This window comes from Rhineura floridana, chromosome 1 (genome assembly GCF_030035675.1).
Source record: "Rhineura floridana isolate rRhiFlo1 chromosome 1, rRhiFlo1.hap2, whole genome shotgun sequence".
In the NCBI taxonomy this organism is placed as follows: Eukaryota; Metazoa; Chordata; class Lepidosauria; order Squamata; family Rhineuridae; genus Rhineura; species Rhineura floridana.
The window spans coordinates 167,244,473-167,256,711 of NC_084480.1; the positions used below are offsets into that span (position 1 = coordinate 167,244,473).

Sequence of the window (12,239 nt, forward strand, 5' to 3'; positions counted from 1 at the left end):
TTATTTCTGCACTCTGGTGTAACGTGTGTGTTTCATTGTGTTTCATGATGTTTTCATGGCACTTATCATTTTGCATGGAGTACAGTGGCAAACACTGATGGAACAGACTGTGCGCTTCGTGCATCTTCCCAACGATGTGTCTGCTTTATTGGTCCAGGAGTCAGACGCCGTCAGCAGATAACACCTCTGTTCGGGGGTCTGCATTGGTTATCAATTTCTTACTGGGTCAAGTTCAAGGTGTCATTATTGCTATATAAAGCCCTTCACAGTTTTGGATCAGTGTGCTTGCAGCACTGCCTGACCGCATGTGTGCCCACCTGCGAAACAGGCACTGTGAGAGGCGCCACATAATACTCATTCCGCACTTGTAAGGAACAATTCTTTGAGTGTGGCAGCACCTACTCTTTGGAACTCCCCGCCCCTTTACATTAGGCAGGCGTCTTCGCTCTATTCTTTTCAGCATCTGCTTAAAACTTTTTTCTTTCTTTCGGTGAGCCCGTTTAGACACATAGATGCGGATGTGTTTTAATATTTTTGGCCTGTTTTGCTTACAAAATGTTTTTAATTACATGTTTTTAACTTTTATTGATAATTTTCATCTCATTTGTAAACCACTTAGAGTTATGTGTGTGTTTGTGTTCGGATAACTGAATTTCAAAAAATGGCTCCGTTCTCAAGTTGTTTCGGAAAGTGTGGATTTCATAAATTCAGGTCAAAATGCGAACTGAATTGAATTTCTCCCACATGCCTAGCCCAGAGGCATTCTGTGGGCAAAGTAAGAGGACAGCTGGATTGCCTAGTGCTCCTCCTCTCAAAGCCAGCCAGGCTTGAGAGGTGTTGCTGCCGCTCTCCTTGCCAAAGCCCACTGCCTCTGTTTTGGCCACTGACGTTCTTAGAGGCACCATTGCAGCTGGGACCCAGCACCCCTGCCCCGTTAGTCTGTCAGGAAGGGTCTGTAAGGCTGCATCCCTGGTCCCCTCTGGAGAACCCCTTGCCGAGGGCCCTCTCAAACCGGTCCCCAGCACCCCATATATTAGTGTTCATCCCCACTGCGAAAGGCGGCAGACAACAGCATTGGGGTACAAGTAATCTGGTGCAACACATCACGACAAATGGGAAGTCAGTCAAAATGGACTTTATTGATACATTTAAAACGTCAAAACACAATATATCTTACAACAAAACAGTCCAAGAAACATACACAAAGCAACAAACGGTGCTCCCTCCCTCCCTCGCTGTCCAGAAAGCATTTTGATTCTTTCTATTCCAGATCTTCTATCACCAGCTCTTCTGGAAAGGAAAGAAGGGAACAGAAGTGAGTCTTAATTATGGCCACTTTATTGGACTTTGCAGATCCAGAGCCAGTATCCGGCACGCTTGGGCAGCTGATGGGGGCCCATATCTTGGCTGGGGCCAATGGGGCTGCCATTCACCCACCCCTATCATCCTCTCCCTTCTCAGATCATTTGGTCCCCTCCTGCTACAGTCATTGGACTTCACTACTAAGGGAGGGCATTACCACAGCAGCCGGCAGCTGCCACTCAGTCCTGTCCCCCCACCCCACCCCATTTCTCTTGGCCTCAGGGCAGGAGGGCTGGAATTTCAAGACCCCACAATTTGAGAGGTCAGCTGGTGTCATGGCTAAGAGTTGGGGCACCCTCATGCCCCAATGAGGCTACAGGCGATGTCTTTCGGGTGGAAAGTGAGGCCTGTGGCTTGGCTCTCTGCTTCCAGGATGGAGATCTTACCTTCACTGGTTCGGGAGCAGAGGCAGGACAGCTCCGGAGGGATGATGGTTCTCACAGACTCCCGCTGTAGAGAGAAGAAAATGCTACATCAGGGCCTTTCTCCAATCCCCAAAATCAAAGTGTGGGTACCCCAAAGCAGGACTAAGGCAGATTCAGCTCCTCAGTCCCACTCCTTGCCGGAGAGAGCCTTTGTGAGCTCTGCCGCCTCATGGGCGGAGGTTGAAGGGCAGCCCCAAAGCAGAGGGCAAAGAATGCCACCTCCATCATCTGGGTCCCATTCTGGTCCCACAGGGAGACCCTGTTAGTTCTGTCCCAGAGAGCAGGCTGGAAGGTTCTCATCTTTCGTCAGCTGCTTTGAGACCCTCTTGGGGCCATAGATTACAAGTATTCTAAATCAACACATAAAGGTGAGATACTTATGGTCAGGTCTGGGAATGTGAGTGCCTCGGCCAGCAGCCATTGGAGGCTACTGGCCACCAGGTCCCTTTCTTTTCTGTCCTTTCCCTCCATGTAAAGGCGGAGGTCCTGTGGGAGGAAAGAGCAGCTCAGCATCAGGGGACCAGACAGGCTGCCACCACCAGTCACCAAGGCATTTCCCCCACTAGTCGAGGGAGATCCCAACCCATCTGAAAGGACTGCCTTCTCTGACATGGCCCAGGCCAAAATCTGCACTGGGGCCTTCCCCCGGGTGCCCCACCCAGTAAGCTTGGGTGCCTGGCCTTGCACATCATGCTCAAGGCTACTCTGCAGCATGTTGCCAGACATGTGGCACAGTGTGGCAGGGTGTTCAGCTTGCCTGCCGAAAGGGAAGGGGCCTGAGGGGTGCCTGGTGGGTAATTCTGCTGAGAAAAGGTGTGTGGGGGGGTGATGCCTCCCTATCAGGCTCTGCTTCAGTGAAACATACCCTCCCAGTACACTTACTTCAATCATGCTTGATAAAGTTTCAAGGGAGGGGGCCTCCAATAGGAGGCCCCTCAGCATCAACTCAAAGATCGCCTGGAGATCCTGATGGCGAAGACAGTTTTCATTGAGGTGGATCCGTAGATTCAGACAGGAGATGATGTGGAAGGGGAAAAAAGAAAGACAATCTATTTTTTAGCAACAGCGATACTCAAGGAACCTGGCAGAACAGAGAGAGGGGCCAGACTGAGAACCGTCTTCACTAACAGAGTCCACTCAAGGGCTTCCATCTGCGGAACTGGCATTGCTAAAGTGCTCCATAATACTTGTCCTGTGCTTGGAAATCGCTCTTTTGGGTGGCAGCGCAACACCAACTCTTTGGAACACCTTGTCTATTGGCATCAAGTGGTGCCTTTGTTGTCTTCCTTTCAGGGGCTGCTGAAGTAATTTCTGGTTAAGCAAACCTATCCAAGCATATTGATATTGATATGCTCTTCTCTCTTTTTAGTAAGCAGCTGTTTTCACTGTGTTTTAAATGTTTTAAATTTCTTGTTTAATCTGTTTTCATTAATAATCCTGATGTTTCTTGTAAATACTTAGAGGGTTTGAATAGGGCATAATTTCTTTTAAATGTGGAGCACAGTTTTTAAAAAACCATTGTATATAAACAGTTCTGGAAACTTTCAGGAGATATATAGAAATCAAAACGCAAGAAAAATGATCAAACAACAAAGAATTTACCTGGTTGTCATCCTCAGTAAATTCAATCAATTCATAGGTTGAATAGAATATTCCCTGGATAATCATTCTTCTCATTTGTGTCGAAAACAGAGGCTTCATTAAACTGGCAGGATAGAGGAGGAAAGATGAGGTGGATTTCCCCAAAGACCTGTGGACAGTCAACAGGGGGTGTTGGGAGCCCCAAGACCCCCCATGCCTCTCTTACATATTTGCGTACTGAGATATCCCTGCACCCCCCCAAGAAGAAGAAGCCTGGGCTATGCCTCACACCAAGATGAGGAGGGGCCTGGACTGGTGTTTGCTCCCTCTGCCCCCAGAGTTAGCCATCCGAGGCATCTCAAAGGACTGGCATTGGAGGCAGAGAGAACAGACACCAGCCCAGGACCAGAGTCAGGATCAGGCCTGACCCACAGCCAAGCCCACCAGATCTGGGGCTCTTGAGATAGAGACCCTCAAGTTGGACATGGACCTCCAGGGTCTGTGTCCTCAAAGCCTCCGCATCACCCGAGGAACCAACCCCCTTCGTGCTAGGGATCCCCTACAGAGCCCTTCAATTCTAGCTTCCAAGTCAGAGGCCTGCTGCCCCTTTAAGGTATTCCTCTCCACAAGGAAGGATCACAAGCCAGGAGGGCTGATCTGGCCCCAAAAGCATAAAAGCTGCCCAGTCCTTCGCCCCATCCCGCCTCCCTGCTGGCTCTGACAACTGCTATTACTGTGAATAAATATCTCCACCCCACCCCCTGTCAACAACACACCTGAGATAAAAAATGGCCTCCATAGACAGTCTCAGTATGCTGGAGGGGTCCAGGAAATCATCATGCTTGTCGACGATGTCCTGAGAAGAGATCAGGGAACAGAAGGGTCAAGTCGGTGTCCCATGGATTCAGGAGGGCTGCTGCAGCCCCAACCTCAGGGACTGACTTCACTTGAAATAGGAATTTCCCTTTGAAATGCCTGCAAAGTCCTCCCCTTTGCTGGTCCCAAAAGGGTCCCTTCCACAGAACTTGACCCACAACCCATCCCCAGGCCTCCTCCTGCCCACCTCCCCGCAGGATTGCTCACCCTGCCTGCATCCCACTCACCACAATGGTCTGAGCTGCCAACTCTTTGTCGTATGGGACAGTATCCTGGCCGCTCGCCCGTGTGTCTCTGCAGGTGGAGGTGACGCAGAAAAGGAAGTACTCCTGCGGGGTGACTTCCTGAAAGTGGAAGAATAGTCAAGGAAGAACACGTTGGTTCCAATGGGGGTCTGCCGGGTCCCAGGGGAGCAAATATCCAGAATGGGTTTGGGGGAGGGAGAGGCAAACTCCTGCGCCAAGAGCTTTTGTGCCCGCCCTCCACTTCTGCTCCCTACGATACTAACCTTGGCCAAGGGGGCAGCGTTATCCGCCTGCGGTTCTGCAATGGAAAGAGGAGGAAAAGTTGTGAGGAAAGGTTCATTCCTCACCTGCGTTATTCTAACATCTTTGTGTTGATCTTTCCACTTTTTCTGTTCCATCTCTCCACTCTGTCCCCAACCCTTTCAAAGCTCTCCATGGCTTCCATCCCTTCACTCCTGATGCTCCTCCTCAGACCCTTCACTGGGGAGGGACCTCACCATCTCCTGGCTGAGCTCCAGATGACCCCCTATGCTCCCTCCCTCCCTGCCACCTTCCCCTCACATCTTCATCTCACTCGAAGGCCTTCCCTTGGGCCAGGGCATCCAACTCCTCCTCTTTTTCACATTTGACACCCTCCTCCTCCACCACCACCCCGCGTTTCCTTTCTTTCAGGTGTCATGCCTTTTTTCTGTGTTGTAAGGCAGGAGGCATATAAAACGGTGCCTGGAGTTGACAGGGAGAGCATTTTCTCCCCCTCTCGTAATGCTTGAAAACCAAAACAATACAAAAAGAAAACAACACAAATCAATAACTAGTACAATACAAAAAGATATATATATATAAAAGAAAGAATATTGACTTCCGATTTGTCATAGTTCAGCTATAAATCTATAATGTATAACAAACCTATCTCTTAATAGATTATAAAATCACCTTCCTCCAGTGGTTATCTTAGTTAGTTTCAAATCTCATTAACATCCTATCATTTTAATCTTCCACAAAAAGTCAAAGAGAAGTTTCCAATCCTTCAGATATATATCAATCAATTTTTTTTACTAAATAAACATATCAATTAATCCAACTCATCAAATCTACTAAGTCCAGTAATTTTAAATCGCTCTTCTGTCATTATCCATATTGGGTCCATCTTCCATCTTTACGCACCCAAAAATCTTGCTGTCATAGTCATATAATAAAAGTCTGATAGGAATTTCCTCCATCACAGATATTTTCTTGCCATCAAATCCAAACGTATCACTGAAGTATTGTTGCAAAGCCGCATCTCTGTTCCTCTTTTCCACATGATACACTAGTACATCTCTTGAAGATTTTTCCATTGACACAAAACAGGGATTAATTCTGTTAACTTTCTCCATTTCAAGTTCCATCAAATCCTTCCAGTCCAGGAATTTTTTTGAACCGATAATATCTTTATCTCCAATCTCTTCAATTCCTTCAGGGACAGCGCTGAATTCCAAACTGTAATATTTGTCTCCAGGATTCATCACAGCCAGAAAATCCAGATCTTTTTTCATGTCCATAATTAAGCCAATCTCCACAGTTTGAACCTTGCCTTTAATTTCTCTTTCATCCTTTTTTTGTTTTCCAGATCTATCTTTATTCTCCTTTCTCATAGGATCCTGAGTTTCTTTCAGCTCCTGTCTCATTTCGTGAAATTCAATTCTCCACGCTTGTCTATTATTTCTCAGTTCTTGTTTTATTGAGTTAATCCCATTCATTATTTTCTGAAACATGTCTAGAGATAAAGTCCCTTCTTGTACATCCATGATCTTCTTAATTGTCATTCGTAAAGCCAAAGGAACAAAACTCCTTCAATTTTCAATGTCCCAAACAAAGAGCAGCTTATTTCTTTAACCAGTTACTAAGGAGTTAATCTTTCCAACCAACTAATGTCACACGCTAGACAGCCCTTATCTCTTATCTGCCTGGAAGTGTAAGAACGGCTTTAGTTCACAGCGTCCAAATAACTAGTAGCAGAGAGAATGAGCAGATTCGTCAAAAAAAAAAAGTAGATCAGGAAAAATAGTCCCAGCCATATATTACACAAAAGACTTACAAATCAAAAAGATTTCTTATCTCTTCCAATCAGAAATCTCCCGTCCGTTGTAATCTTTAAAATGCTATTTTCCATGTCAGCTTTTTGCAATAAAAAAAAAGATAAGCTATTTATATTTTCTTCCCGCTTAGTTCCGTGAATAAAAAAAGGAAAGTCTTACCTCACCTAGGTTATCTCAATTGCTGTTACTTTGACAAATCTCTTTAGCTGTATAGATAAGAAAATGATGAATGTAGACAGGAGAATGTTTGCCTGTTAATCCGTAAAAAAAAACGGATCACTCATCCAGCTGAGCTAGCATAAAAATCCTCGCTCTGTCTGAGCTGCTGGAAGACAGACAATTCTGACGAATTCCAGACTCCAACAATCAAAACAAAGCTGTGTGGGAAATCTCACGTTTCTTCCTTATCCGGAAGAAATTATTCCCAGTCAGAAAAGAGCCTTCTGACTGAATTTAAACTGGATAAGTTTCATCCAAGACGGAGCTCGTCTCAGAGGCTGCACAGGCATAGGGATCCTCCTGGGAAGTCCTAGGACCACTGCCTTTGTATCCTCCAGGGATGCAGGCCACGTGAGGGACCCCGGGCGCTCCCCCCAGGATTTGAAGAAAAGCAGAAGAAACCCTACTTACATTTTCTCCATGTTTAAACCTCTCGGATGGCAACCGCCTCTCCAAAAATGAAAAATCCCTCCTAACCCTAATTTACCCTGACCCTGACCCTGACTCTAAACCCTGAACCCACCCCTAAATAAGGGGTAAAAATGAAAATAGCAATCAAATCAAAGCCAAACGCCGCCTCTTCTCTCTGCTCTCTCTAATGCCTCCTACTCTCCTTCTTGCCACCAACTCCTTCACTAAACCCACGCTGGACACCTCAGCTTGGCAGCTTTTATACCAGCAGCAAGAGGTGCAACAAAGGAGAGTGGCTCAGTGTTACCTTGGCAAGCCACCTGCCCTGACAGTGGGCATTGTTCCTGCAGAGCCTGGCTGCTGCTTCAGAGCTGGGAGGCACCTGAGGTCTTGTCTGCCGGCTTGCTTCACTGTCTCTCTTTCTTTCCCTGTCTCCATTTCTCTAATGACCAATCATGTTATTCTCCATTAAGCCACATTTCTAAAGGAAGACCATCCCAACCTCCCTTTATATACCCTAGAAAACTCACACCTTCCAACAGCTGTGTCTCAGGCAGAGCTTGGAAAAGTTACTTGTTTGAACTACAACTCTTAGCTTTCATTTTTTTTAAAAAATAACTTTCTAGGTGATGTGGTTCAAAAGATATAAACCAAAAGGTCAGCCGTGCCCCCTGCAACTTCTGTTCCATACCGGCTGCTCTAATCCTGGCCCTTTCAGGTGTCCAGCCAATAAGTGATTCACAAGATCTGTTGACCCTCAGGCAATAGCTAAAGCCCATTTCAAGTTCTGAGCACAGTTTCCTTTTCCTGCTTATCTCACATCAGGAATTCACTAAACATACTTTGTTCAGCAGTATAAAGAGTACTTTACCCTGGACAGAATCGGTATTTGCTTCTGAGTAAGCATGCATAGGATGCACTACAGCAGAAGATCACAGCAGAATCTTGATAGGCATAAACGTGCACATGCAGGTATTTTGTTTAGTTAGTTGCAAAAATGGCATATTATACATTTTATCTTTCAAATAAATTTTGAAGAGAAGTTTTAAAAAGTGTACATGCTGCAGTGTTATACTTTTCTAATGGAGGAGTCAAACCAGTTTAAATTTTATTGGACTGTTGAAGAGGACCGTTTATTTGTCTTATTCATAACCTGTTTTGAAAACCTTCCCAATATGCCTTTCTGGGAGTAAAGCTGCCATGTTAATGCCACATACCTGGGAGTTTACCCCATTGAATTCAGTAGGACTTACTTTTGAGTAGACACGGTCAGGATTGTGCTGAAAATGTAGTTTGTTAAGGGTGCTAAGCAGAGCTTGGAAAAGTTACTTTTTTCAACTACAACTCCCATCTGCCCCAGCCAGCATGGCCACTGGACTGGGCTGATGGGAGTTGTAGTTCAAAAAAGTAACTTTCCCAAGCTCTGGTGCCAAGTAATCTTAGGAGGGCTCTATTCCCTTTGCAGAGCTGCACTTCCCAGTGTTCCCTGGGAAGAGGTGCTGATATGGGGTCTAATTGCTACTGTCTCCATCATCTGCCACTCTCTGGCTGGTCATTTCTCCCCTCACCCCACCCCACCCCCAGGTTTCAGAGTCTACCACTGGCTACATTCACAAGCAGTCTGACCTAGTTTAAAGCAGCTTCCTGTAGAGCTAGAAGTGTTGTAGTGAGGGGGACACCAGCCAGGGTGTTTAAGAGGAAGAACTGGAAATAAGATCAAAGTTATTTAAGTACATTGACTATGAAATGCACTAAAGCATAAATTTCATACGATTAGAAAAGTACCAATTGCCAATGGTTGCAGTGCCTTTGCACTCTCCCATTGGCCAGAACATGGAAAGGGGTTAGGATGGAATCGCAGTAGCTCAGCAGCAGAGCACCAGCTTTGCACGCACAGGGTCTCCAGTTTGTGTTCCCAGGTCTCCGAATTTTACCCGGAGACTCTGGGTTTGGAGCTCCTCCCAGGGTCTCTGGGGGATTCACCCCACTCTCCAGGCAAGTCAGGGGTCATGAAAGGTCACACGTCTCTCATGACCTCTCATGTGACCCCGCAACTTCCACTGCTCGCCTGCCTGGAACTATGGCAGCAGCGAGTGAGCGAGCCCAGGCCTCCCCGAATGATCAGTGGGAAGGAGGCCATTAAGCACCCAAAGCAGGGCGCCAATGAAAGAAAGTGGTGCGGGAAGGTAGGGACAAACGTGCCTGGGGGAATGAGTGAAGTGGTGGGTGGGGCAGTGAGGAAGTGTGTGGGGGGGATAGAGGAGCAAACGGGCGTAGGTAGTGGGGAATGAGTGGGTAGGGCGCATGGGGGTAGGAAGGTGCCAGGGGAGTGACATCACTGGGGCCCCACCCTGTGACATCACTAGGGTCCATCCCATGACATTATTAGGGCCCCACCTGGAAATCTCAGGTTTTCAGATGCTAGCATGTCTGTCTTTCTGTTCATGTACTGTTCTGGGAAGTGCAAATAAGATAGATTCACATTAAATGCAAACTAAACTGAATGTCTCTTCCCCCCCCCTTTTAGTCAGTTAGTAAGTCAATGGGCTAACTGGACTAGCTCCACATCTGCCTGGAACTGACTTAGCTGTGCTGTGTCCGATTCTATTCCCACAACCCTCTCCCTAAGGTTCAGAGTCCATCTGGCCCCCACTCTCAAGAGTTTCATTTGCATCCGCAGCATAGTTTGTCTTTCCCAAATCTAAATCATTGTTGCTTTATTACTTGGTATAATTTGATCCTTGGCTGAAGCTAACAGGAAAGAAAATTTATTTATTTATTTATTTGGTTGCATTTATATACCGCCCTTAGCAAATAGCTCTCAGGGCAGTAAACAGCATAGGGTAAAATACATATATGGCAATAATAAAATCACAAAAACATATATGACATAAAAACAAATACAGTTAAACAGAAAATAAAAATAAAGACTTAGTATACAAGATTAAAAAGCTAAAAAGATTACAGTAATTAAAATGCCTGGGAGCATAAAAAGGTCTTTACCTGGCGCCGAAAATATAGTAGTGTAGGCGCCAGGCGTACCTCTTCGGGGAGGCTATTCCACAACTCGTGGGCCACCACGGAAAAGGCCCTAGATCTAGTAACCACCCTCCGGGCTTCACAATGAGTTGGTACCCGGAGGAGGGCCTTCAATGACGAACGAAGCGAATGGGTAGGTTCATAGTGGGAGAGGCATTCCACCAGGTATTGCGGTCCCACGCCATGTAAGGCTTTATAGGTCATAACCAACACCTTGAATCTCACCCGGAAGCAAATAGGTAGCCAGTGCAGGCGAGCCAGAACAGGAGTTATATGCGAAGACTGACTGGTCCTCGTCAATAATCTAGCTGCCGCATTCTGCACTAGCTGAAGCTTCCGAACTGTCTTCAAGGCCCAATGTAGAGTGCATTATAGTAATCCAATCTCGAAGTTACCAGAGCATGGACAACTGAGACGAGGTCTTCGCCATCCAGATAGGGGCGTAGTTGGGCTACCAAACGGAGATGGTAAAACGCATTCCGTGCCACCGAGGCCACTTGAGCCTCAAGAGACAAGGAAGGGTCAAAAAGAATCCCCAGACTACGGACCTGTTCTTTCAGGGGGAGTGTAACCCCATCCAGAAGAGGATGCACATCCACCATCTGAGCGGGGAAGGCGTTCACCAACAGTGTCTCAGTCTTGTCTGGATCAAGTCTCAGTTTATTAGCTCTCATCCAGTCCATTATCGCGGTCAGGCAACGGTTCAGCACATCAACAGACTCACCTGAAGAAGATGAAAAGGAGAAATAGAGTTGCGTGTCATCAGCATACTGATGACAACGCACTCCAAAACTCCTGATGACCGCACCCAGAGGCTGCATGTAAATGGTAAAAAGCATGGGGGACAAAACCAACCCCTGAGGGACTCCACAATGGAGAGTCCAGGGTGTCGAGTAATGTTCCCCAAGCACTACCTTCTGGCGACGATCCGCGAAGTAGGAGCGGAACCACTGCAAAGCAGTACCCCCAACTCCCAACTCCGCGAGTCTCCCCAGAAGGATACCATGGTCAATGGTATCAAACGCCGCTGAGAGATCAAGGAGAATCAACAAAGTCACACTCCCCCTGTCCCTCTCCCAACAAAGGTCATCATACAGGGCGACCAAGGCTGTTTCAGTGCCAAAACCGGGCCTAAAACCGGATTGAAACGGATCCAGATAATCGGTTTCATCCAAGAGCACCTGGAGTTGGCTAGCAACCACCCGCTCCAAAACCTTGCCCAAAAAGGGGACATTTGCCACCGGTCTGTAGTTGTTCAAATTATCCGGGTCCAGGGAAGGTTTCTTTAATAGAGGTCTCACTATTGCCTCCTTGAGGCTACTTGGGACTACTCCCTCTCTCAAGGAGGCATTAACCACTTCCCTGGCCCAGCCAGTGGTTCCAGCCCTGCTAGCTTTCACTAGCCAAGATGGGCAAGGGTCCAGAACAAACGTGGTTGCCCAGACCATTCCAAGCACCTTGTCCACTTCCTCGAGCTGCACCAACTGAAACTCATCCAATAATAAAGAACAAGGCCGTGCTCCGGACAATTCACTGGATTCATCTGTCACAACATCAGAGTCTAAGTCCCTACGAATGCAAGCAATCTTGCTTTGAAAGTGCCCAGCAATTTCATTGCAGCGGGCTTCAGATGTTTCTATAGTATCAGGCAGGCCAGAATGTAAAAGCCCCCGCACAACTTTAAAAAGCTCTGCTGGGCGGCATAAAGATGACCTAATAGAGGCAGCGAAGTAAAGTTTTTTCGCTGTCCTTACCGCTTTCATGTACAACTTATTGGTGGCACTTACCAAAGCATGGTTACAATCGTTGGGAGTTTGCCTCCATCTGCACTCCAGCCTCCTCCTCTCTTGCTTCATCACTCTCAGCTCCGGGGTATACCACGGAGCTGTATGAGCTCTACATCGGAGGGGGCGCGCAGGAGCGATCGTGTCAACAGCCCGAGTCATCTCCGTATTCCACAGTGAGACCAGGGCCTCGACAGGAGCACCAGTCTTATCAGCTGG

At 47.0% G+C, this 12,239-nt stretch overlaps 1 protein-coding gene across 2 annotated transcripts in view; it reads right to left on the minus strand.

The window, feature by feature from the left end:
* Positions 1 to 1,225: 1,225 nt before the first annotated feature.
* The window catches only part of LOC133364307 (uncharacterized), an 80,126-nt gene continuing 69,112 nt past the window's right edge, over positions 1,226 to 12,239 (minus strand). For both annotated transcript variants that reach the window (XM_061584681.1, XM_061584676.1), the window contains exons 2-9: positions 4,753 to 4,787; positions 4,472 to 4,588; positions 4,145 to 4,224; positions 3,390 to 3,492; positions 2,670 to 2,753; positions 2,165 to 2,273; positions 1,749 to 1,812; positions 1,226 to 1,290 (exon numbers count right to left, since the gene is read on the minus strand). In XM_061584681.1, the coding sequence (XP_061440665.1) occupies positions 1,751 to 1,812; positions 2,165 to 2,273; positions 2,670 to 2,753; positions 3,390 to 3,492; positions 4,145 to 4,224; positions 4,472 to 4,588; positions 4,753 to 4,787 (590 nt within the window). In that variant the 3' untranslated portion in view covers positions 1,226 to 1,290; positions 1,749 to 1,750. The remainder of the gene's footprint in view (positions 1,291 to 1,748; positions 1,813 to 2,164; positions 2,274 to 2,669; positions 2,754 to 3,389; positions 3,493 to 4,144; positions 4,225 to 4,471; positions 4,589 to 4,752; positions 4,788 to 12,239) is intronic.